The sequence below is a fragment of the Pleurodeles waltl genome, chromosome 9 (genome assembly GCF_031143425.1).
Source record: "Pleurodeles waltl isolate 20211129_DDA chromosome 9, aPleWal1.hap1.20221129, whole genome shotgun sequence".
Lineage (NCBI taxonomy): Eukaryota > Metazoa > Chordata > Amphibia > Caudata > Salamandridae > Pleurodeles > Pleurodeles waltl.
The window spans coordinates 2,479,011-2,506,425 of record NC_090448.1 but is presented as its reverse complement, the minus strand read 5'-3'; the positions used below and the strand labels follow the sequence as shown (position 1 = coordinate 2,506,425).

The 27,415-nt window shown below is 48.4% G+C and overlaps 1 protein-coding gene across 4 annotated transcripts in view; it reads left to right on the top strand.

Annotated features, from left to right (window-relative positions):
* LOC138258808 (zinc finger protein 583-like) overlaps positions 1 to 27,415 on the top strand; it is a 79,041-nt gene that overhangs the window by 16,899 nt on the left and 34,727 nt on the right. For 2 of the 4 annotated variants that reach the window (XM_069206046.1, XM_069206045.1), the window contains exon 5: positions 4,412 to 4,519. In XM_069206046.1, coding sequence (XP_069062147.1) covers positions 4,412 to 4,519 — 108 coding nt within the window. Of the gene's footprint in view, positions 1 to 4,411; positions 4,520 to 5,656; positions 5,741 to 15,066; positions 17,320 to 27,415 lie in introns of those variants that run through there. The other 2 variants (XM_069206048.1, XM_069206047.1) reach the window with 2 other exon arrangements.

Genomic DNA, 27,415 nt, shown 5'->3' with positions numbered 1-27,415 from the left:
CTGCAGTCCCGGTCTGCACTGTGGCACACCCTTATTAGATGCACCCGATGCAGACTGGAACTGGACACCTGATTACGAAAACATGTGCTGCTTCTGGGATAGAAGCACCTCCTGCAGCCAGGTCAGTGTATGACTGCCTTCCCCAGCGAGGGGAGGATTATTTTTGTGCAGGAAGGGACACCTTCCTGCCCAAAATCAAAAACACTCCTTAGAGGAATGTGCCTCTTTGTATGTGTGCTGCAGAACGACGCACATACGGGAAGAACAGGCAACGAGGAGAAACCAAGATATTTCTCCTCTGTGCACTTCTCCTGGCTAGGGGCACCTTTTGGGAGCAAACCCGGGTTAACAAGTCTTTGTAAATAAGGGCTTGCATCAAAATACATGGGCAGGTGCACGAGAAGTCCCATGTCCCACCCATGTAATGCCTACCCGAAGCAAAGTAACTGAAGGCAGCGATATGCTCTGTGTTGTGTTATTTTGTATTTAAGAAACACTCCAAACTAAACAAAATGGCTTTGTGTGGCCTAGTAAATGGCAACAATGATTTTGCATCGTGGGTGTGCCACAAAGGTGACGAAACTGAGATGCAAAGTCATAGTAATTCTGGCCCTAACCGTGCACCACTTCCTAAGTGGGGCAACAATCAGTATACGTCATGCCAGCTGTTTGCCTCTGCATCTTTGTTGGTAAAATAGCTTGAGTGCAAGGGCAAAGGTCACTCCCATATGCAAATGAGAAAACATCTATTAGAGTCATTGTGCAGGCACACATTTTTCAGCACAGGGTCCTGCCAGTCCTTCTCTGTTACCAACATTACCCAATGGCACAAAAAGTGGGTGCAAATGCCCCAGGAGCTCTCAGGACCTTTATTAGTCCATGGTGTGCATGTGCCTTAAGTTTGATGCAATTTGCATCTGAGTGGATTTGACAAGCTCTTTTGGCAGAGACAACAGTTTACAACTGCTTGACAGCAACTAACACAAATCCACACAAAGACCCTCATTATAACAATGGTGGTAAAAAACGCCTACCACCGCAGTGACGGCCGCCAACATACCGTCACCGTGGCTACCATCCGTCCACCATAATATGATCACTGCCGGACTTCCGCCACAAGAAGGGCGGAAATCCGGCAGTGATCATACTGGTGGATGGTGTTAAGCTGGCGTTGCTACCACCAGCAACGCCACACCAGTTGAATGCCGCCAGCAGTATCAGGACCTGGGATACGGCCTGGCGGTGTTCTGGTGCCGGGACGCTGCTGGCAGTAGCAGTGCCCCTTCCCGTTCCCTGCCGGAAGACCTCCTTGCTCAAGGTAAGTTGGGCTTCTGACAGGGGAGGGGGTGGGGGGTGTTGTGTGTGTGTGTGTGTCTGGTTGTGTGCATGAATGTCTGAGTGCGTGTGTGAATGCGCCAACCTGACTGCTCCTTATAACTTGGAAGTACTTGTAGAAACCATTGCATGGGTAAGGGAGTTAGTTACACACTCTCTGCTGAGATGTGTGGTAATCAGGAGCAAAGTTGACGTAGCCTTCTTTGTCTAAGGTCATGAAATGAGTACCATTAAACTGGGTGACAATTGTATCTGTTGCCGAAAGTGCTTAGAACAGTAGACGTGACGTATGAAGCTAGTAATAAGTAATCATTATTGTGGATGTGGCTTGAAGAAACCATCAAGTTGCAGTTTCTGATGAGGACAAGCTCACTTTTTGGGACTGAGTTCTAGGAGGATGGCGTCCAGGGTTGGATGGAGTGTGAAGGACCCTGTAGATGCCGCATGTCAGGTTCAAGGGGCGGGGGCACCATTCCCTTGTGTTTCATCAGCACCTTTGGGGCAAAGGAGATGTCATGGATGGAGGGAGATGTCATGGATGGAGAGAGATGTGGTGAGTGGAGAGAAATGTCATGGATGGATGAATGGAGTATTCCAAGGGACTCAAAGTATAGGCTGAGTAGCATCATCGATTAGTACTTAGGAGTATGTACGCATCAAGTCCTGGAGTGTTTCCGTCTCAGTTGCCCAGCCCAGCCCTGGTGGTGCCCAGTTTGGGCTCTTGATGCGAGCGTTGGCATCCTGGGTGCTGAGTGGAGGTTGTAGGGGTTGAGTTGTTATGGGCGATGGGGTGGCGACCGAGCTCCAGCTGGCGAGAGGTGGCAGCATTTGGCCTGGCAGAGTGGAGCAGAGGTGGAAAGGTTGGGCCAATGCACACAATGGGATTTAGAAGCTGCAGGAGTCTGGGACTGAAAGACAGTGAAGCTCTACAGCCCAAATAATGCTTGGGATGAAAAGCGTTTGCTGCTCTCTGCAGCCTGGGCCTTCTTCTCAGGTGAGATGGATAGGGAGGTCCCTATGAGCCCTCCTGACAGGGATAAAGGAATGAGAAGGTCCTTCCAGTATCCAAGCAGGGTTTCACAGAGCCTCAAGAACAGCTGATGGGAGAGGTGAGAGTCTCTGGGTTTGTCACAGCTGAGATGAAGGGAGTGGAACAGAGATATCCCACTATAGTCACAGTAGGTCCTCAGACATCCCCCAGGTTCAGGTCCACAGCACTAGGTGCCTCTCTAGGCCAGCTGAGATGAAGGGAGCTGAGTGGAGACGTCCCGCTGTAGTCACAAGTAGGTTCTTGCCACCTCAGATACCCCCAGGCTTCAGATCCCTCGTCACCGGTGCATCAATAGGCCAGCTGAGATAAAAGGAGCGGAGCTATCCCCCTACAGTCACAGTAGGTCCTCAGACATCCCCAGACTTCAGATCCACAGCACTAGGTCAGCTGAGATTAGGGGAGTGGAGTGGAGACGTCCCGCTGTAGTCACAAGTAGGTTCTGGCCACCTCAGATACCCCCAGGCTTCAGATCCCCAGCACCGGTGCATCAATAGGCCAACTGAGATGAAAGCAGCGGAGATGTCCTGCTAAAGTCACAAGTAGGTTCTGTCCTCATCAGACATCCACCAGGCTTTAGCTCCACAGCACCAGGTGCATCTCTAGGGCAGCTGAGATCAGGGAAGTGGAGATGTCCCGTTGTAATTACAGATAGGTTCTGTGCCCCTCAGACAGCCCAGGCTTCAGATCCCCAGCACCAGGTGCACCTCTAGGCCAGCTGAGGAGCAGCCCAGGGACACATGTTCTGTCTTCATCAGGACACATAAGTGGAACGAGATCCCACGGCTGCAGAGCTCGATGAACCTTCCCCCGGAAGTGACTGTCAGTCCAGGGACGGAAGGCGTCTACATCTAGTGAAGATGAGTTTTCTTTGCTGAGGCCTGGGCTCGATCTGGGCCAAAGGTAGAGTTGAATCCCTCACCTCCCTGCAGTGCTTGGAGCGGGCTCCCATCCTCTGTGGGTCGCCAGCCAGGGCACCGCCAGAGTAATGGCTGTTCCTCTGCGAGTGCCTTGGCTGATCTCTTGATCACGCCAGGGAATGTTTCAGATAGAGGTTAAGGCAAATGTCTAACGCTGCTTTCCTTGAATCATAAGCTTGAGTGATGTGGTAAAGGTTTAGACTGATGGACCTGGGGGAGCATGGGAGCGGAGCCTCCCCCTTAGAGAGTGAGTACATCTACGGTACATCAAGGTCCACTCGTAGGAGGCCTACACCTGTCGTACCCCCATACTTGTGTCCAGAGCTTATGAGATGTGACATTCACCACAGAAAACGGTTGTTGATCTCTCCCCTCCCAAGCGTAGTTATTCTTTAAAGTTACTACATTAGTTTTGTTGGTGTCTGCCTCCATGGTGATTCTAGGGTGGCTGCCTGGCTGAATCTGTTTGGAGTAGACACCCTATCAGTTGTCTGCGTTAGGGGCACCCTAGAAAAAAAGATAGGCTGTGGGGCAGTGGTACCCAAAGAGAATACAAATTCCTGTATGTTCCCCGTACCCTCAGATGGTGTGAGCAGCTCTCTCGCTTCTGTTTGGGAATGAGACAGCTGATGTGGATATCCGTCTAAGCTCATTGTACCTACAGTACAGCTGCAACTAGCTCCTCAAAACCCACCATAAGCGCTTTAGGGACTTCATACCTACAGACCTGCCCAAGCGCCTGGATACCCTTTCGGTATTCTACGCAAATCTGTATAACACAACATCATCCTTGGTTCGGTCTCAGAGGACCATGAAGTCGTCGTGTTTGGACCCTTCTAATCCGGTTCTGCCCTTTCATTGGTTCTAGTCGAGGGGCTGCGACAAGCTGGGCTTCCTGCCTCACTCTCACTGCTTCTTTCTACAACTCCTACACCATATGAAAACAGAGAAAGAGAGAGAAAGCTGCCACTCACTAAGCTCTGCCCCTTCTGAGGTTTACTCTTCATTGATTTTAATGAACAAAATGTGAATGTTTGGGACAGTGGAATGAGCAAGTTTGGCTGCCCTGCAGACCTTCTGGATAAACTCTTTGTTTCATTTCCTGCAGATCAGGAGCTGGTCATTCCAAGTGCTTCAGCGCCCATTAAAGAAGAAGACGCAGATCGAGAGAGCCCTGGACCAACTACAGGAATGAGACCCCTGGTATCGCCAAGAGGTGCGTAGTTAAGGGGCATATTTAGGGAACAGTGGCTCAGGACAGCGCAGCAAATTACCTCACAGTGCGGCCCGCCCTACAGGGAAAGGGCAGGAATGCACCATATGTATCCAGTACAGCACATTCTTGTCCTTTCCCTGCGCTGGTGCACAATTTGCAGCCCAGCATCAATGCCGGTGCCCTTGCACTATGATGCGACGGTGTCTGCGTTGTAGGCAGGATTGTTTTTGTGCAGGAAGGAGCACCTTCTTGCACAAAACAGTCCTTGGAGGCTTTTTCCTCTTTCTGTGTGTGCTGCACCACACCTAGAGTGTGTGTCTGGTTGTGTGCATGAATGTCTGAGTGCGTGTGTGAATGCGTCTGTGTGTGTTGTGTTGTTTGCGGGTGTATGCTTGTAAGAATGCTGAAGTGAGTGCGTGTCTGCATGTCAGTGTGATTGTAAGAATGTGTGCGAGCATGTCTGGAAGTATGCGTGTATGAATACGTGTATGCAAGTGTGAGTGATTGGGTGTATTCGTGGTGCGTGTCTGCGGGTGTGTGTGTGTATGGGGAGTGGGGGGGGGTGAGAGGATCGGGGGGTTGGGGAGAGTTTGGATGGAGGGGTCTGGGGGGTGTCAGGTGTGTGTTGAGGGGTGGGTGAGCCACGTACCGCTGACAGGGAAGAAATTCCCTGTCACTGGTATGGCCTACCTCCATGGTTTTCATGGCGTTGCTAATGCCATGAAAGCCATGGTGTTAGGCTGGCTCATAATGCTGCAGATGGTACTATGCTGGCCGCCAGGTCGAAGATTGACATCTCTGGCCCGCCAGCCGATACCACCATGGCGGTATGAGTGGAGAAGCCAACCCGCCATTCTCATAATGTGGCATTATGTACCTCTTTGGGGGTCATGATTACCCTCAAAGTGTCATCGCAAGGCAGCTATTTCTGGGACTTTAACGTTAAAAAACTGAACTTGAATGTTTTTATCTGTGCTGCTGCAAAGAACCCATGACACCGCTTATAAGAAATTGAAAGTAGCGCAGAAGTCCTTGTTTTGCATAAACCCTTGTAACGGAGGTAACTCCTCGAACACCTGCTGTGAGATTTAATAAGTGTGTAAAAGAGATAAAACGTGTACCCTTGGTGTTCCCCAGCAGGATTTGATGTTCCCAATATTGACTCAGAGGCAGGAGAGGAGGATGCCTTCGAAGCTGGAGGCGAGAGCGGTACCATCTCAGGTGAGTGCCAACTCCTCGCAAATCCTCACTCCGCTGTGGACCACTGAGGGCTTTAACACCGCAGGTTAGTTAGCAATGCTTGTGGCGAGTGGACATTCCCTGGGCAGTAAGGGTAACATTCTCAGCTTTGGTGAACTGTGTGTCGCTTATCATTACATTTCCAAAAATGAATTCTGTAATTTAGCTATAAACGACCCCTTCCCTCGAGGGATCCTTCTCCGCTCTGGTAAGTTACCCCGCTTCTGACCAGTGCGTCATCGGGGTCTGTGGGTGAGCTGCATTCCTGGGTTTGGAGAGAGCGGCCTGTCTCAGCTCCACGAGGCTAGCAACATCACTGTTGTCTGCTGATGTCACTCACAATCCATCGCTGTTACTTAAACACAGTTGTTAGGTCAATCAAGTGTATACAAATGAAGTGATCTTTGTTCTGAAACTTCACACATTTTAGCAGTATTAGCCTTGTACCTGCAAAGGTTTCTCTGCCCTCCTAAGCCTCTGTTAGCATTTGGGATAGTTTGTTGCATCTTTGAAAAGTTTCTTTTTTAATTACATCCGTGCAGATTTTGTATCTTTTTTCCCCATGGTTTTGAGGATTGTAAACATTCCCAGGGTTTGAGATGTACTAGGGAGGTGCCTGCAAAAATAGCCACAATGTAACAATATCAGTTTTCTTTTGTAAAAGGATATGTTATAGTGTACTGTGCTTTGAGAGGCGATATCTGGAGAAGGGCGCACAACTGCATTTTTCCAGCTAATAGAAGGAGTAAGTGGTGGGAAAATAATTGTGTTGCCCACCTTGCGCTTTTGAAAATGGTCAGTATCAGCGCTGTTGTACTTTGTTCAAGAACGTCCATGACACCAATAGCTAACATCCTAGCTGTAGCCCACAATGGATATGTGTTGTGCACTGACCATGCAAGACTTGGCAAAGAAAAATAAAACCTATACAAACTTGTTGGCAAGGAGATCTGTGCATTATGCGAGTGTAGCTAAGGATCTCAGCCTACGGCCTGGGTGGATTGTACCACTCCAGTGTCCGAATACGCTCAGAGACATCGGATTGTGAGGGAGTTTTCCCAAAAGTATGTTTTTGTTTGGGATTCATTAGCAACAGACAGCCAAACATTTAGGGTATCAATTGATAAGCACCCTACATCTTGTGTTTCAACATTTTCAATAAAAATAGAACCCTATATATGTGGGTAGGCCTATCATATGTGATTGCAACCGTGTCAGACAGTCAGTTGTTGAAAGTTCCTATACAAACGGTAGGAGTGTGTGTTCCCCAAGTTTGGGCCATACCAGAGAAACAATCCAGCCCCAAGCATTTCTGAAAACTAGAGACACTCAGGAATCCAGGTATGTTTGGCCTGTAACCCAGAGTGTCCACCGAATATCAAAGTATGGCTTAAAAAAACAAACGAAACACAACATATGTGTGCTGTTAAAAACAACATTTGTGACCAAGTTAAAAAAACTTAGGATCTAATCTTCCCATCCTTCTCTTGACTAAGGCATGCCCACATGTGTGGGTCGGCCAATCGCACACGGGGGTAAGAGCCCAAATCACAACCACGCCAGCTATGATTTTAAAGAGAAGAAACAGTAGACATGTACCATGCAAGACGACTGCAGTTTTTGTGGCCGGGTCAATACCCAGGAAGGTCCTAACATCGATCATGGGTGTTATCAGCGTATTTCCTTAGGGCGGGCAGGTAGCACAGCTCCCACACAGCTCAGCTATCTGTGCACATCAATGTGGTAGCGGTGTACCAGACTTCTAAAACTTGTTGTCTCTGAAAAGAAGCTGCTGATGAGAGCAAATATTGATTCCCTACATGGTGGAGACCAAAGAGCCTGTCCTCTGGGGTTCAGTTGTGGGAGGTGAACCCATTTCTATCCCTCCAAATGGCAGTTACAGGCTAATATTTTTCTTTAATTTGGGCTCACTGTGTTGCATAGTAAAAGTCTTCCACATAAAAAGTTTAATTTGGATAACTGTGCCATAAAATAGCTACTGCTTTATCTGACTTCATTCTTAATGTCATTTTATTCCCTTTGAATATTGTCAATCGCTGCTATATTATTTGTCAGTCGGTCACTCGTTCTTTAACAATAAAAAATATAACTTGATGTTGCAATGTTTTCTCTTAACTTGATTTTCTTATATATATAGTTTATTTGGTCCGAAATTAGACCATTAAAAACATAAAAATGAACCATACATACAGAGAAAAATAAAGATCATAAGCATCACGAAAAGAGGAAAACAATAACAGTTAATACACTGCTTATCCAGCGGACCAAATGTTAAATAGAACTCCTCAATTAGTACCTCCTAGCTTGTTGGATGCCATTTACCAAGACAGTTTAAAAGAGGAGCAGATAGTATACCAAATCTTTTCTGGTGTTTGCCTATAAAACTGTTCTGGAGCAAGTTATACTTAAAAAATGGTTCATACTACTTCGTAAAATACTTCGTGCTTACAGTAATTAAAAAACAGACATTTAAGATGGTGACATAGAGTTAATCTCATGTATTAAGTAAATTATTCAGGGGAATTAAATCTTACTATTTGCAAAGTGCTATGTGTTAAGATACTATGAATCGGTTTAAAGCAGATAGTATACCAAATCTTTTCTAATGATACCTATAAAAACTATTCTAGAGCAAGTTATACATGAAAATGGATCATAAAACTTCATAAAATACTTAGTGCTTGCGAGAATTTAAATCCAAACAGTTAAAAGCCTCATGTCTTGAGTGAATTGTTCGGGGGAATAAAATCTTACCATTTGCAAGGTGCTATGAGCTAAGATGCTATAAACTGATTTAAATAAGAAAACCCACTAAAAAACACAGACGAGAATAAAATCTAATATCATAAATAAATCAACACAGATTATTATAGTAAAAATCCCTAGCTGTCAGAAAATCCTTGTCCACTAACTGCTGGACCTCTCTTCAGCCAGTAGACTAGGGTCTAAAATAGTCCTATTACGAATTGTCCATGCTGCTGATAGAAATTTAGAAACAGAACTTACTATCAGCGTGGAAGTATCGTATTTACATAGTCTATAGGCACTGATTCGGTTTTGTAATAACGATACCTTGCACAAGGGAATAATCCACTTTCCTCTAGGACATTATACAAAGGGCAAAAAAATAGGACATGCTCCGGAGTTTCCTTGCAAGAATGGCAGTTTATGCATTTATCAGACCTAGGACTATTGGTCGGCCAACGGACCGTGAAGCTGTTAACTGCTAATGTTCCGTATCTGAACTGATGGACTCAGGCACGTGCTGGTATGGGGAGATCCAGGAAATTTTCGGGCCGGGGTTCGTGCTTGACCAGCAGAAACTCTGCTGTCAGACGACCTGGCCCATTACAGTGGAAAGACTCCTCATAGATATTTCCCCAGTATCGTTCTTTAATCAGCAATCTGGCGTTAGCAGGAATCATCTCAGGATTTTCCCAATAGTGGGGAAAGCCCAGCTTAACCCAGGCTGATTTCATCTCCCTCAACCAGCGAACTTTTTCCCATCCCTGGAAAGGTGGTATGAGATCTTTGATTGCTGTCCTAAAGGGCTCGAGTTCTTCCGTTTTCCATAGTCGAACCCTGTATAGAAGTGGCCTTAAGCGTGCTGTATCTTTGATGCTATTTATACCCAGGTCTAATCTTAGGGGAAGTATCGGCGTGCCCTTCCCTAGCCTTGATATGTGTCTGAAGAAGTTGTTTTCTTTAGTTTGGAGGGTGTCCAGTTGTCTGTATGAACCCCAGAGTTCCGCTCCGTACAGGGCAGCAGCACGGATTTGAACTTTATAGATTTCGGAAATAGGGATCAGAGGGGGGCTTACTGCAGTATTAGCCTTTCCTTCTAGCACTCCACTTCATTGGCTGATAATGAGTGCCCCTTTCCTTACGGCTGCATCCCAGCTACCCTTATCTGATATTCTAATGCCCAGATAGTCGTACTCCGTTACCCTTTCCAAAAGGACTGAATCCATCATTATATTTGGTTTTAACTTCTTTTTCGGGGTACTATATATCATAAGTTTTGTTTTCTTGGCATTGATATCCAGCCCATAATCTCTGCAAAAAACACAGAAGTGATTTACCAGATTTTGGATTCCCATGGGTGTTTTGGCCAGCAAGATAGTGCCATCCGCGTAAAGCAGGCATGGCACTTTATTGCCGGCCAACTTAGGGGAGTCATTGGTGCAGTTTTCTAGATAGTTAATGCAATTGTTTATATATAGGAGGAAAAGGGTAGGGGCTAGGACACAGCCCTGTCTGAATCCTCTTTCAATGGCAACTGGATCTGTTAAATCGCCATCCTTACCACTCCTAATTCGTGAATAAGTGTTCTCGTGTAGTCGGGCCATAAGTTTCAAGAGACCATTTGGGATGCCCATGTTGGCTAATGTCAGCCATAGCTGGTTCCTGGGGACCAGATCAAATGCGGCTCTAAGGTCAATGAAGACCACAAACAGGTTACCCCCTCCTGCTTCCACAGTCTTCCATTTGATTGTTAGGAACCTTAAGACTTGATCTATGGTACTGACTGCTGGCTTAAACCCTGCTTGCAAATTGGAAATGGCATTGGTTTCTAGAATCCATTCTTCTAGATGAAACAAGACTTGCTTTGCAAAAAAATTTTTGAAAATGATCAAGTAAGGAAATAGGACGGTAGTTGGCAGGGTCAGAGGGGCTGCCTTTCTTGAAGATGGGAACTATCTCCGCTCCCTTCCAGGAGCTCGGGACTGGCGCTCCCGCCGCTACTGCATTAGAGACCAAGTTCAGGTATGGGGCCCATATATCTGGACTTGTCTTGTACAGGTCGCCTGGGATTTTATCAAGGACAGGGGCCTTTCCCCATTTCAGTGAGGCAATCGCAGCCTTGGTTTCTGCCAGGGTGAATTTGATTGGGGAGGTCTCAGAGGTCATAATATGGTTCAATTCCCTGGTAGTAACATCTCTAGGCCCTGAATATAATCGGCCAAAGTGATCTGTCCACTCTACAGGGAGTATTGAGGCACCAGGCAAACGGTTAGGTTCTTCACTGGCATCAGCCACCAGTTTCCAGAATTTCGAGGTGTCATTAGCTTTTGCAGACTCCAGGAGAGAAGCCCATCTGAGTTCATCCCGTCTCCTGCGGGCTCTACTTAGTTCCTGTTTGTAGTCTTTCCTTGCTTGCCTTATATGCTCTGTCTGGCCCCCTCTTAGAGCTCTCAATAGTTTGTGCTGTGCTTCCCTGCATGCCGCACTAAACCACCCTGCATTACACTTCTTTTTTGCTTTGCTGGCAATCTCTTTGGTGAAAAGATATTTTAAAGAATTAAATAGTTGTGTATGGGCTGCTATAAGCCCTTCACCATCTTCTGAAAGCAGGGGCATACGCTCCATAAGGTCAGCCAACTGACTATACACGGATATCATAGTACCTGTGTCAGTGCTCACAAATTCCCATTTGACATTTCGTCTATTGTTTGTCAGTGCGAGCTGCTGCTCGTAAATCTTGGGGCAAGGGGCTTCAAGTAGAGGTAATAAACTCCTAACCGATAGAATCTGTGGCTCGTGATCACTTTCCTCATGTTCTAAAATCTTCATGTCAGCCGTGTGACCCCACAACCGAATGTCAAGCAAAATATAATCTATCTGGCTCTTCTGGGCTCCACGCCTAAAAGTAGGATGAAGGTCAAGGTCCGAGCGGGAACGACCATTACAGGCCCGGAGACCATGTGCCAGTGTGATGTCCACGACTTGGTGTGTTAATCTGTTCATTCTCAGTCTTTTGCTTGACACCAGTTGGGGGATACCCCAATAAGCGTCCTCTTCTTTATATAGTTCCTGGGCCAACGAATAGGGCTCGAAAGTAACATTAAAATCCCCTGCGATAAGAATAAAATGGGAGAAGATTTTACAGGAAAGAAAACTATCCAAAATAGTCAAAGCGTCTGACTCGTATTTGCTGCCCAGGCTCCTGTTATAGATGTTGATTATTAGGAGCGGTTTCTCCTTAAGGGATGGTATTGATAAACCCATCAGATCGGGACAGCCCATATCTATTGTTTCAACCCGGCATTTGAGGGAGCAGCTAAGACATATGAGCAGCCCGTCTTAGGGCCTCCCGAAGTTCACCTTACTTGCTGGAACCCAATAGCTTTTGAAGCCAATTCTATGTTTGGGCTCCAATGCCCATGTTTCTTGAAAGAGGCATATTTTGTGTTCATCTATAAATTTGCCCCATTCAGGGATACTCATTTTATTCTCCAGCCCTGCAATGTTCCAACTAAGAACTGTGTCTAAGCCGTCTATTATATCTTGGGAGACTTTGGCCGTGGGGTGCCCTCTACAAATAAAATGCCATGGGGAGGTTTGATACCCCCTTCAATCATAGCTAGACTAGCCTCAGTTAGATTTTCCGCTACATTATCTCCCACAATGTTACTCGCCCCATTTGGGTCGGGCCTGGCATAGTCGGTTTGAATGCCCGAACAGATGGAGTGGACCCGCGGTTACTGGGACCTGTTAAATCCGGAGCTGGGATGATCTCGTGCGCCATGCCCTCCTTACTAGCTCCCCATGTGCAGGTCTTCATGGTCTGATCACAGAGGGAAAGAGGGGGACTATTATTCGTCCTAGAGAGATCTATCTGGGCAGGTGCGAGGATTAGTGCGGAGCCTCTGGTGTCTATGGTGAAAATCTGATCAGCCTCAGGACTACCTGATCCTATTTCTTGTGTTTCAGTAGTTCCGGCTATAAGATAATCTTTGTCCCAATTTCTAGTTCCTTGAGGCTTGGGTGGGCCATGCGCGGGGCTGGTTTTTAGTCAATCGATTTCAGATAGAGTTGGTGAAAGGGAGCTGCGTCCTGACTGGGAGACAAGCTGCATCTGGGAACTAGTAGAACCTCTAGGAGGCATTGGCACCCCCTTGGAAGCTGGGGAAACTTTATGAGGGTAGAAAGCCTGGAGTCTACACAGAGATACTTCTCCCCCTAGAGGATTAGATTTGCACACATTCAAAGAGAGCTGTTGGACAGGGGTGGGTGAATCAAAATTGATAACAATACAATCCCCCGTGCCGGGGTTCTTAAGTGGACCCACCCAACCCACCCTCCTCACCATTAATATTGAGGGTACCATATGGAATGCAAATCTGGCGTTACTATGCAACCAATGAATGACCTTATTTTTCAGTTCTGTGAATGATTCGGGGATATTGGTTTTGAGTTTGGGGACACTCGTGATAACAAGAACGGCGGTAGATGTAAAGTTCTCTGATTGGTTCCTTGGTCCCTATACATCCGATCTGTTGGTGAGTAGTTCTGATCAGGAGTATCTTTGTAGGATTTAGTTCCCATATAATTGGAAGAAGCAGCTCCTCCATTACCCCTCGGAAAGGGAGTGACAGTCTTAGAACACTTGACTTTTGAGGTGTTAGCCAGCCTAGCAGTTGGAGCCCTCACTGGTTGGTACCAAGGATCAGGGCACTTCATTGAAAAGTTGTGATTCATGCCCAATGGTAGGGGGAGGCTACTGGCGCTATTGCCTGGTAGGCTCGAGGGGGGAAATCGGCAGGAATACTGCAAGTCCGGTGAGAGAGGGGTGATCGTCTGCTTGGACTTAATAATACCTTCTAGTTTCTCCTTGATGGCTTGTAACCGGGTTGTTATAGGGTGTAGCCTTTTGGAAAGCTCGTGTTTTATGTGTTCAATTATATAATCAATTGCTGGACGATCATCAATAGATGCATGAGCTTATCTATAGTCCTTGTTCCGAATTGGTGCGCCGTGATTGGGGGAGCTCAAGATGCAGGCCCGTTTGTTCCTTAGATTTACCTCACCTCGTTTTCTTTTACCCTTTGTGTTATGCTCTGGCTTGGGTGCAGAGCTATCTAAGAGTGGCTGTATAAGTCCTGATGGCTGTGTGGCATTTGCCTGGGGCTCCTCAATAGACTCTTGGGTGATTAGGGGTGAGATAGCCGGGGCAGGCTGTAAATCGGGTGGATGGAGGGATTGTGTTGGAGTTTGCGGTGGGGATAGGGATAGGCAATTAGCTCCCGTCAGTGGGGGGGGGGCAGTTAGATGGCGCTCCACCATTTCAATTTCCTTTTCTAGTGCTCCAACTGCTTTTTCGAGAAATCCATCTAGGGTCTTGTTGTTACCAGCCTTTTCAAGGGGTACCCCGCCCTTCCGTCTGCCCATTGTGGCTATTTGGACTCTTTTTATCCAACAGGTATTTTGGTCAGTCTATTGCTATAGGCTCTTTGCCTCCTCTGATCCAACCCTGTTTCCACTCCACTGGGGCCTTGTTGGAAAGACTAGAACGTCAGAAAAGGTGCAAATACTGCTCACCTATAACGGAGTGTCAAGTGGAAAGTAGTGTGGGCCAGCCCAGCCTCCTCCGGTCGCCTGATGGGCGCAGGACGGGCCCGCCCTAGGCCCGGGCTTCACCCGGGCACATCCCGCGCGCGTCCCGTGAAAGGGGCACGCAAAAGTTTTGAAAGGGGGCTCGTCCCGCCCCTACCGCTGTCCCCAGAAGGCGCATCCCACCAGGAAGCGGGTGCGCAGAAGTCCCGGAAGGGGGCTCGTCCCGCCCCCACCCTCATCACCAAAAGGCGCGTCCTGCCAGGAAGCGGGCACGCAGAAGTTTTGAAAGGGGGCTCGTCCCGCCCCTACCGCCGTCACCAGAAGGCGCGTCCTGCCAGGAAGCGGGCGCGCTGAAGTTTTGGAAGGGGGCTCGTCCTGCCCCTACCGCCAACACCAGAAGGCGCGTCCTGCCAGGAAGCAGGCGCGCAAAAGCCTTGAAAGGGGGCTCGTCCCGCCCCTACCGCCGTCACCAGAAGGCGCGTCCCGCCTGGAAGCGGGCGTGCAAACGTTTTGAAAAGGGGCTCGTCCCGCCCCTACCGCCGTCACCAGAAGAACTTGATTTTCTTTATTTTATACCTACAGACCTGCCAGCTCACACTTTGCCACTGTGTGGCACTCAATATTGGCTCCCGTCACGTGGTGAGGAGCCGATATCACACAGTGGCAGGGAAAACGAGCTAAAAACCACCGTAAACAGTGGTTTTCAGGCCGATTTCAGAGGCTTTCAACCTCCCACGTTCATCAATGGGTGTGAAAAAACTTGAAGACATCAGCACTATGTCCCACCCCCTTCAAGTCCCCGCCCCTTCTCACACAGTGTGATTTTATTTCAAAGATGCCAGGTCTGTACTTAGGTGTAACATACTATCTATATTTATATGTAATATATGCTTTATATAGGTGCATCAGCAATTACAGAATGATACATTTATTTCTATTTTTTTAAACAGGGTTTGGGATTAGAAGAATGAAAGCTGAACGCTCTGAAAAGGGCCCTGAAAAGACTGAGTCTTTCATCGCTTTGCCAGGAGATGCTCCAATGCATGTGCTTGAACCATCTGAGGAGTGCGTGGGATCTGAAATCAAGATGGGACCACAGAGTCCCCAAGTACTGGAAGAAGAAGCAGCTTCACATGCCAATGCTTTCTGTAGCTCATCGCTTTTCAGCTTACGTCAGGGAGCTGAGGAATTAGGGCGAGACTTAGAAATCTTTGGAAATCAGAGCGCTCTTATAGGCCAAGAGGTTTTCACATGTCAACAGGATACTCAGCCTTACTGGGGGCAGTATGGATCAAATCAACATACAACAAACACTATTGAAAAGAGAACATTGTCGAGAAGCCACAGGACACGCACAAGTGGCAGGCTTCACAAATGCACTGAATGTGAAAAAACCTTTAGGAAGAAGGCAGACATTTTACGTCACGAGAGAACACACACAGGTGAGAGACCATATCAGTGTACTGAATGTGAGAGAAGCTTTAGTCAGAAATCAAATCTTTCTAGGCACCAGCTTAGACACACAGGTGATCGACTGTATAAGTGTACCTTATGTGAGAAAAGTTTCAGCCAAAAGGTAAATCTAATTGTGCACAAGAGAATGCATACAAATGATCTAAATGGGTCCTGAGTCTGGTATGAGGTTTGTTCTTTACCAGAATATAGCAATACCCAAATTTGAGACGCCGTCACAATGGAAGTCCTTTTAAATATACTACTGTACATATGAAATACTTCAATGTGTAAAGTATGTTTGAGAGAACACCCACCACAGACTGAGTTGAGATGCTCAGAGGTATTTGCCAGTTATTTGCAAGGACAGTAGTACACAGTGTTATTGTACCATGCTCCAATCGAAGAATGAAGTATATTGCTCTCAGAACATTTATACAAAAGAAGAGCTCAATGTGCCGACAATCCCACCACACATCCCGTATGATACCATGGAAAACATATATAGAAAATAAAGACACATTTTAATAGAAATTTCATGAAGAGGGAAATGAGAAGCAGAGATTGTACACAGGCGGTGTAAGGTTATTTCCTGATAAAGCATTCTTTTTACCTCTACAATACTGTCTTGTCTCCCCTGTTACTACAGTCAGAGCTTCACCCCCCCCGGTCCCTCAGCATTGCGCTGTCGTTCCCTCTCCTGCAAGGGATTGCTTGTTCAGTACCTGCCGGGCTGGTGCCTGACTGAAGGAGAACCTTGTTACACTTTTTTAAGGGTTTGTAGGTCTCCCTGCAGAGGAGTGGGTGCTGAAGATATCAGGTGTCTCTGTTTGAAGATAGCCATGCCGTAGAGGAATATCGCATGTTGAGCGGTGTCTGAATCCCTCTGATCCTCCCGCTGGATGAAAACTACCAGCATGTTAAGGACAGAATATGTGGGTTTGAAAACGTACCTCACAATTTGGGGTCCATCTCCAGGACTCACATACATGACAGCAATTCCAGCATGCCAGCATGCCTGTGTCAAGAATCATAGCATACATGTCTATTCTCTGTCGGCTTGTAGGCATCGAACTTTATTGCATTCGCTCCAGTCAAAGGAAGGAAAGGCTGGAGATGGACAAGGAATGTCAGCGGCATTTGGTGAGAAGCTTCTGAGGATGCACCAGGAAGCAGCTATGAGTGCAAACTGCGGTTCCCTTGGTTTCTAAGCTCTCACGTCATTTGGGAATGTAAGTGGAGCTCTTTGATGTTCAGTACACGTTTCCTCACCTTCGCCGGCATCCAAGCGAGATATGCAGCTGCTGCACCCAGGATCCTGCTATCTGAAACGCACAACAACTTGGGAGTAGTTTCCACAGATTCCATGCATTGCAGAACCTGCTACTCGGTTCCAGTGGTACTCCAAGGATGCAGTCCTGTTAAGCAGCTCACTTTGAACATTTATATTTGAGGAACCTTCCACTTGATAAGTCTCCAAACTAGAACCTAACATTGAGGACAAATTAAAGCAATTTCTGAGCTATTGTTTTGCTGTGCATTTAGTGCTGTGGTACATGAAGTTAACGAATAAGCTCTTTAAATCTGAATAGATTGATAATGTTTACTACGTGTATATTACATTTATGATGTGGATAATCAAGGATGGTAATTACTGTATCAACGTGTTAACACAATACTGCTTCATGTTGTATCATTCAGTTCACAGAAGCTCTAACTAGAAAGTACCATTAAACACAAGGAGAGATGAACGTGTACACTTCCATTGTTTTAGAAACACTGATACAAGGACATGATACAATATCTTGAAGACATGCAATCAATCAATCAATCAATCAGTTTTTGTAAAGCACGGCTACTCACCTGTGAGGGTCTCAAGGCTCTTGGGGAGGTGGGGGGCTCTAATCTAGGTTTTCAGCTTTTAGACATATTGCATGTTGCACTTTACAAGAGAGTCAGAGATGTGGAGATAATCTGAAGGTATATCATTGCCTATATATATGTGTAGAATTAGATGCAGTATATTTCATGGATAGTAATCATCTCATTTATTTTAGGTAACTGCTGTGACCAGTAGAACTGCACTGCTCTCCAGTTCATCACTCTTTTCTCTCTAATCCCATCCCCCTTCCCAGGTCTACTTCCGACAAACATTATAGCTATGTTGGTTTAGTAGTGCACATGGTGAAGGGTGGAAGCAAATGTCATTGCCATTGTCTCCAGACTGCAAGGTTTCTTGCTGTCTGACAGCCTGCCACAATGCTAGTGACCTTTGCATTTGGTAGACAGGCCTCTAATCCCTACATAGACCACAGAGATGCCACAAAAGAATAGCAAATCCAATTGAAGACACAAATCAGTGCCCTAAAGTCATAAAGCTGAGGGTGATAAAGAAAGAAATGTTATGAACAAAGTGATAAGGTGGAGACCTGCAGCCACTCCCTGTGCCCCCCAAAACCTAGAAAGGTGGTACTCATGTGGGTCAACAAAGTACTATATAACAGACTCAAGGGAAATAGAGAAGAGGAGTTATGAAAGCGAGAGACAAAAGTCCTCGAAGGCCCAGTAGCCCAATTAGAGGATTGTACCATGTAAGTAATGAGGTATGCACTCCCACTGTCGCCTGCCTGGACTCGTCACCCGCAGGATGAATCCGCGTTAGATTCTAAGGTAGTTGGAGCCGCACATTGGAGCAGGACAGATTCATGAGTACAAACAAGTTAGTTTGGAGGCTGGAGTCCCACAAGTAAAGAGCCAGAAGTGGGAAGTTAGACATTAAGAAACGACTTAGAGTGGGAACCCATGTGTGAAATGAAACACAAAGAGAGTACCTGGCTAAAATGTACAGCTGCCAGTTAATGTGTGTGCACGTCACAGAGGTTTGAATCCTATGACTGCTGGTCCCAACCCAAATGTATTTAATTAGAAGTCCATGAGCCACCTTGGAGTGGTGTCAATTCGTCATCATCCTCGGCAGAAGCTGTCCTGTTAGACAGGGAAAACGCTAAGAGATGGGGCTGTAAGCACTCAGCTTCCAGTGCCATACAGAGAGCCAGACATGTCATTCTCTACGACCATGCCACCACAGCCTTGCCCCGTTCCACACTATGAAGAAGACCTTATTATCCCTGATCACGCGACCCTAGCGTATACAAGAATGGTCGGGGTGAGTCCTCACAGCACCTTGGGCCCAAGAACTTCCCCTGCAGTTCTGTAGTTAAGTGACAACATCATGACAGTGCGCGCTCTACGGGCGTCTAGAATGCAAAAACCCAACACTCTCAAGATAATGTAATTTATGCATTGTGATGATATGTTATTGTTTAACCTTTTGCATTGCAGAATTCAATCCAGAAGATTTATTCTTAAGGTGCTTATAAATACTGTTAATTTGCAATGTATTGCTGCAGGCTTTCAGAGTGAGTCAGGGTGTGGTCCCTTTCCAGGGCCTTCTAGAAGCTTTCCCTGCAGCATGCGTAGGTGTGGTTGTGGGCTGGGCCAAGACTCTATAAAAGGGAGCCAGCCCAGCTCCACGCGCTCACTATTCAGAGGTCCCGGTGCAGAGCAGCAGCAACTTCCTGAGCTCCTGTTCCGGTGGCTTACCTTGACCTTCCAGGCCTCTGTGCTTTATTCTTCAGTAGTGATTCTTAGTCAGGGCGGTAAGGTGGAGGTTGGGCTGGGACCCCGACGCCGTATTCGATGACGCTCTAATTCTTTGGCCTAATTCCTGATGTTAATAACATTTTGCTCATGCACGTGTAATTGTGCATTTAGACTTTTCATGGCATTTGTATGCACGCATTCAAATCGGCAAGACGCGTGATTACTTCCTTGAGATTAATTCATGTTATTCATTGTGCGCTACCATTCCTTGACAGTTACATGGTGGCATTCGAATCAGCAACACGCGTGATTCTTTCCTTGTGTGTGATTCTTGATATTCATTGTACGCTACCATTTCCGAGGCATTTTAATGGTGGCATTTGAATCTGCAAGACGCGCAATTCTTTCCTTGAGTGCTTTTCATGTTATTCATTGTGCGCTACCATTTCTTGGCATTTTCATGGTGGCATTCGAATCAGCAACACGTGCGATTCTTTCCTTGTGTGTGATTCTTGATATTCATTGTACGCTACCATTTCTGAGGCATTTTCATGGTGGCATTCGAATCGGTAAGATGCGCGATACTTTCTTTGTGGTTAATTCATGATATTCATTGCTCACTACCATTTCTTGGCAGTTTCATGGAGGCGTTCAAATCGGCAAGACGCGCAATTCTTTCCTCGTGTATAAATAATGTAAATTACTGTGCGCTACCTTTCTAAGACATTTCCTTGGTAGCATTTCGAGTTGACAAGTCGCGTGATTTATTCCTTGAATCTACATTGTGTGATTTCATGGTGCACAATCCTTTATGGTGTTTAATACACATATAAAAACCTGCAATGTGCGCAATTCACTTTCCAATGTTTTTGAGAAGAAAACAACAAGTCCAGAGTTCTGATATGTATTCTTAAATGGAGATTCATATGATTGTTTAGAAATTGCTCAGAGTGTTTCCCAATTCTCATGCTAAACAAAGTACTTGAATCTGAAAGTTCTATTTAACTTTTCTTGTTTCCTCCTCAGGTATTCGGTCATCTAAAGCCTAGTTAGTTTTAGGACTATTCTAGGGTTGTTCATGTTTTCAGAAATGACAAAGCTTAGAGTTGTAGCATGGTACTGATTTCATGAGATGTAATTTTGATGTTGTGTTTCAACCTTTTGCTTCCTACAGGTCTCCTTCCCAGCTGTTCCCTTCCTAATCCCCTTTTCCCCACTTGGACTCTCTTAGACTCTGTGACAAAATCTAATCAGAGTATTGGAGCTGTCTTGTGGTGGAAGTGTTGGGAACGTGCACAGAGCCCGAGGATCTGGTGACTCTGACAGAATAGTGAGCCCACAAATTATTATCCTCCTGGTTTGTGTATGTTCTCAGCATGGCCACACTAGACGAGCTAGTCAAGGCTATCACTCAGCTCCAGGCAGAGGTGGTATCATCAAAAGATTTGGCAGCTAGCCTAGCTAAGAGAGTGATTCAGTTACAGGATAAGGTAGAGAAGAAGGAACAAAGTCCCACAGGTGTGTCTTGGTCAGGTGCTTCTTCTCAGACTTCTGGAGGGAATCCGACAAACATATCCCTCAATGTTCCTTCAGCCATTCCTTTAGCTCCCCCAGAACATTTCTCAGGTGACCCCTTGAAAGCGCAATCTTTCCTGGTTCAAGTGGAACTTCACTTCACCTGCAGACCACATACTTTCCCCGATGCCCAGTCTAAAGTAGCTTTCTTGTTGTCATATCTGTCTGGAGATGCAGCTACCTGGGCTATTCCTCTTGTGCGTAGAAATAGTCCCCTGTTGTACAATTGGAGAAATTTTGTTTGTGAATTTGAGAGAGTTTTCAATTGTAGAACTGTAACACAGTCAGCAGATCGTGAATTATTAGACTTACGCCAAGGGAATCAGGACTTAGGTGGTCATTACAACCCTGGCGGTAATACCGCAAACAGGCCGGCGGACAAAAAAAGGGAATCATGACCCTGGCGGAAACCGCCAACAAAGACAGCCACTTTAACACACCGCCCGCCACGGTGGTACAGACAAGCAGCGCGGCAGTCACCGCCAACAGACAGGCGGAAGACAATGTACCGCCCATAGTATCACAACCCGCCAATCCGCCACCTTTTCCGGGGCGGTTTCACCATGGATAAAAACACGGCGGAAACAGTTTCTGCAATGGGAAAACGCTCACCTGAACACATCCCATGAGGAAGGTGGACACCATGGAGCCGGAATTACAAATCCTACCGGCCCTTGTATTCCTACTCATCTACGAAGAACAACGCCGGCGCCGGCGAAGACAACGGTGAGTACTGCACCTACGACATAGGGGAGGGGGGAGGCAAAAGTCAGGGGGACACACACGCAACACCTCCACCCTCGCACATTATAACGCACACACCAATGCATTTACAAACATCACAGTAACAACCCACAACCCCCCCCGGAAGAATGCAAAGACAAAACGAAATCAGTTCAAGCATTGTAATGTATCAATATACATGTTTCAAATATATACAGATATATCATAAAATCATTCAAAAATATATACATAACGAGAAGTAGTGCAGATATGCACATATCAATGTCCGTGCACCACTAGTCCAAAAATGCATAGGCGAGGCCCACACAAGATACCTGTCCACAAACGGAGAGAACACTGCTGGGACATCAGAGAGAAATACAACAGGCACCTCAGGGGGAAGGGAACGGGGGGCACCTCAGCCGGATGAGTGCAAAGCCAGATCCACGACGGGGCTCCAGGCCCATTGATGTATCCTGGGGAGTGCAAAGCCACAGTCTCTCAAGTCTCTACAGTGGGTGGTTTGCCCACTGTACCATCCTGGGGAGTGCAAAGCCACAGTCTTTCAAGTCTCTACAGTGGGTGGTTTGCCCACTGTACCATCCTGGGGAGTGCAAAGCCACAGTCTCTCAAGTCTCTACAGTGGGTGGTTTGCCCACTGGACCATCCTGGGGAGTGCAAAGCCACAGTCTCTCAAGTAGATAACAGCCTCCACTGGTTCTGGAGGAGGACTGGTGCCCATAGTGCTTCATCCTGTGCAGGACAGACAGAGTGGATGCATGTCTCCACTGGTTCTGGAGGGGGTCTGGTGCCCAGAGTGCTTCATCCTCTGCAGGACAGACAGAGTGGATGCATGTCTCCACTGGTTCTGGAGGGGGACTGGTGCCCAGAGTGCTTCATCCGGTGCAGGACAGACAGAGTGGATGCATGTCTCTACTGGTTCTGGAGGGGGACTGGTGCCAAGACTGGATTAGTCTCCCCGTGACAGTTCCTGTCCCGTCACTGTCCCAGCTGCACATGGGATAACAATGCTTGATGTGGCGGTCTTTTCCTTCTTCAGCGGTGCTTGCCCTGTTCAGTGGTGCATGCCCTGTTCAGCGGTGCTTGCCCTGTTCAGCGGTGCTTGAGTTGGCGGTGCTTGCCCTGTTTAGCGGTGCTTGAGTTGGCGGTGCTTGCCCTGTTCAGCGGTGCTTGCCCTGTTCAGCGGTGCTTTGCCATGGCGGTTCTGGACTGTTCAGCGGTGCTTTGCCATGGCGGTTCTGGACTGTTCAGCGGTGCTATGCCATGGCGGTTCTGGACTGTTCAGCGTTGCTATGCCATGGCGGTTCTGGACTGTTCAGCGGTGCTTTGCCATGGTGGTTCTGGACTGTTCAGCGGTGCTTTGCCATGGTGGTTCTGGACTGTTCAGCGGTGCTTTGCCATGGCGGTTCTGGACTGTTCAGCGGTGCTTTGCCATGGCGGTTCTGGACTGTTCAGCGGTGCTATCCTATGGCGGTTCTGGACTGTTCAGTGGTGCTTTGCCATGGCGGTTCTGGACTGTTCAGCGGTGCTTTGCCATGGCGGTTCTGGACTGGGCATTGGTGTGTGGCATGACGTTCTCTGGACTGGGCATTGGTGTGTCGCATGACATTCTCTGGACTGGGCATTGGTGTGTGGCATGAATGTCCCTCATTGCCCAGCGGGGCTGTGGCTGCCGGGGCCCTCCTGGGCACTGACTCTGGCGGAGGCAGTGGTCTCCTGACCAGTGACGATACTTGTGCCATCCTGGGCACTGACTCCGGGGGTGGTCTCCTGACCAGTGACGATACTTGGGCCCTCCTGGGCACTGACTCCGGCGGTGGCGGTGGTCTCCTGACCAGTGACGATACTTGTGCCCTCCTGGGCACTGACTCCGGCAGTGGCGGTGGTCTCCTGACCAGTGACGATACTTGGGCCCTCCTGGGCAATGACTCCGGCGGTGGTCTCCTGACCAGTGACGACGGTGCTCGCGGTGGCGTCCCGGCCGCCGGGAAGGATGACGCCCTTCTCCGCCGTGATGCTCACACCAGGCTGTGCAAACTTCTTCTGGCCCTTCCCCACCTTTGGAGGAGTCACAGCTGACTCTGCAATCCCCCTGGGACCCCTGTGAGTTGTTTTGCCTCCAGGAGTCTTCACACGGTCCCGTCGGACACTTTCCAACTTCAGAGCCTTTACAGGGGGTGGACTGGCAGTGCCTTGGCTCCGTGTCACACTGCCTGCCCTGGTGGCCGGTGCACTCCACACACCTGTAACACGCACCACTGGTACTGGAGGGTTTTTTGCTGAGGCGCTACGACGGGACTGATGAATTGGATGGGTGGGGGTGGGGGCAAAAAGGTCAACTTTGCAGAGGGACAGTTTCTGACGAACACTGGGATGGGTAGCTGGAGGGGGTCTGGGAGTGGAGGAAGAGGATGTGGTTGTAGGAGGTGTCACTTTAGGTGTTTTGGGTGCAGGTGCAGGTACTGGAGGCTGTCGTGAGGTGGATGGATGTTGGGTGTGTGGGTGCCCGCGTTTGTGTACTTTGGGAAGGGGCGTCACACACACACTGGGAGAGGACACAGGGGACGTGTAAATGGTAGTGGGGGTGGTGAGTGCAGGTGAGCGGGGTGTGGTGCTGGGTGTTCTGGTGCGAGTCCTGGTGCCTGTAGATGTAGTGCATGCAGGTGAGAGTGTAGACGACACTGGGAGGGAGGAGGCAGACGACGAGGAGGGGGACACAGTGGAGGCAGTGGATGTTGCAGTGTTTGCATGTGGGTGATGCTTGTGTGAGTGCCTGTGGGTTGTGTGGTGCTTATGTTTGCCTGAGCTACTTTTGTGTGTTGAGGTGTGTGCATGCTGGTCTGATGGTGTGCTTGGGATAGGCTGGGGTACAGGGGACTGGGTCTGGGTGGAGGAAGTTGGAGGGGTAGGCTAGACACAGGGACAATGGCTGCCATCAGTGCTGAGGCCAGAGATTGCAGGGTTTGCTGAAGGACAGCCTGACCAGAATGAATGCCCTCCAGGAATGCATTACCGTGTTGAAACTCCCTTTCTACACCCTGGATGGCATTCACAATGGTAGACTGCCCAACAGTGAGTGACCTGAGGAGGTCAATGGCCTCCTCACTGAGGGCAGCAGGGGTGACTGGGGCAGGGCCTGAGGTGCCTGGGGCGAAGGTGATGCCCACCCTCCTGGGTGAGCGGGCACAGGGCGAACGCTGGGGGGCTGCTGGGAGGGCGGTGCTGGTAGGGGAGGTGGCGGCTGTACCTGTAGAAGTGGGGCGCACAGATGGTGTCGCCACCACAAGGGAGCTCCCTTCGGCGGACGAGTCTGTGTCGCTGGTTGGTGATCCGGTGGCCGACGTGAAGCTCCCCTCGCCCTCTGTCCCACTGGTGCATTCTGAGTCCGTGGTGTGGCCCTCCATGGCCATGTGGGATGCAGCTCCCTCGTGCTCCGGTGCCACTGTACCTCCGCCTGATGATGCTGATGCACAAAAGAACAGGGAGAGCACAAAAAGGGGTGGGGGAAGACAGAAGAAAGACAGGTTGAGTGCATGGCATACCGCTACCGTTGGCGGACAATACAGACACAGCAGCCCCCTGCACTACGCCGTGCTCCTGGCCTCTACAGATGCAATTTCTGGGATCTGGCCTACATGGCTATGGTGGACATCTGCACACATGGATGCCACAGGGGCATGTATACCTGTACTTGGCACTATACTGCGGTGGGGTAGAGTGCCACATGGCCTGCATTACGGAGGGGCCTAGCCCACGTATTTCTGCCTGGCCTAGGTACACCCACAGCCCTCAGCCAGACCCTCCACTGCGCGCCAAGTCCCCAGAATGAGGTTGTACTCACCCCCTTGTGTCTGCTGTGATGCCCTCAAGCACCCATCCAACTCCGGGTTGGCCACCACCAGGATCCGGAACATCAGGGGGGTCATGGGGCGACGGGCACCCCTCCCACATTGGGAGGCCATCCCCAGCTGAGCCTCAGCCGTCTTCTTGCTCCAGCGGTGAATGTCCTCCCATCTTTTCCAGCAGTGGGTGCTCCGTCTCTGGTGGACCCCCAGGGTCCGGACGTCCTAGTGTCCTCGGGGCGCCGTTCAAAAGGGTAGGTCCACCACGCAGGACCGTTGACTAATATTGTCATTTTTGAGTCCTTGGAACGTGCCTCCCAAGGAACCTGTTCTCGAATGGGGGATGGGTGACCTGATTTAACCAGTTTACTTAAATGTAAGTGACCGGTGCTATTTACCCTAATATGAGTTTTTTTCTTTTTTTGAAGAAGAGGTGACGTAATGTTTATATGTGTTTGGTCCTGATGAAGCGTCAATGGATCCGGCTGGACCACAAGACGCGAAACATGTCGACCTGAGTTTAGAGGCCCTATAATACCTAGCGTCCTCTGATATTCATTTGTTGTTTGAAAGTCATTGAGCATTACATCTCAATTTTTACTTTCAATTTTTGATTTTAATCTTGGTCTTCATCCTTGTTCAACTGATTAAAATTATGATGTAAATGGTGTGATGAATAACCAATTTTAACACCCTTTTTCCTCTCTCTCATTGGTGACTTATTATAAGCATCTTGGTCTGTATAGTTGAACCTACCAGTCACTATCAGAGTAGCACGGTTTAGAGCCCCCTTATCGGGGTGCCCACCAGGCATTGCAGTGCCGGCCTGGCGAGGAGCATTTCCCGATGATGATGCCAGTCATCCATTGTGATGCTTGAGGGCTCTTGCTCCTGAGACTACTGGTCTTCTAGGATTGACAGCCTTTTTGGAACAGTGTATTTTGTATTTATTCACACCAAATGTCCTTCTTTTGGTGGGTGCTGACCTACATGACATGCACAAGGGAATAAGAGAAGTAATTATCAACTGCACCGTCGATGTGAGTGTACCCCCTCCCTACCCTAGCCATGTGGCACATTCATTCACATGCATTTATGTTCCCTGAACTCTGCCCCCTTCCCTCTTACAACCAGCCCTCTCCACCCAGGCCTAGCCCATACAACGTGCTCCCTGTGTACTCACCTGTTGGTCTGGAGGACCGTAGAGTAGTGTGTACTGGGGGAGGACCCCGTCTACTAGTTTCTCCAACTCCTGAGCAGTGAAGGCAGGGGCCCTTTCCCAAACGCACCAGCCATCTTCGCTTCCAGACCGTGGTCACAGCAGCACTTGCAGTGTAGGTCCTCTCCTGTCGAAGATCAGGTATCTAGTGATTGAACAGATAGAAAATGGCGGTGACGTCCGCGGCGGTGCGTATCATCACCGGCGGCGCACTTGTTCATTGCCTCCTGGGACCCATAGGGTCCAATGTTGACCAATGCAGCATTGCGCTGCGGTCTACGACCGCCTACCGCGACGGTGTGCAACGGCAACGCAGTTACCCCACAATCCCATTGTCCCAGTTTAGAGGTCAGGCAGCCGCCATTTCAGGGGCCCACATGGCTTCATTTACTTCTGCGTCACACATAGCAAGGCCTACACTCAACACACATACAGGAAGGGTTTTGTGTTTGGTGTCGTGTTCTGTGTAACTGTGGGTACATACCTGGAAAAAAGTTGACTCTGTGGTCGCTGTTGTCCTTCCTAGGCACCGTCATTTGGGACAATTGAGAAGATGGCGGAATCCTCCGGTGTACCGACCGCTGGTGGACCTGTTGACAATGGAGGAGCGACATTTAATCGTCACCTACAGGTTTGACCGTGCCACTATCCAGGAACTATGTACCCAGTTGGAGCCAGACCTGATGTCACCAATCCGCCATCCCACAGGAATCCCCCCTTACGTGCAGGTGCTGTCAGTGCTCCATTTCCTTGCAAGTGGGTCTTTTCAGACAACAGTGGCCATGGCATCAGGGATGTCCCAGCCTATGTTTTCCAACGTGCTGTCCAGAGTGTTGGCTGCCCTGCTGAAACACGTAAGGAGAT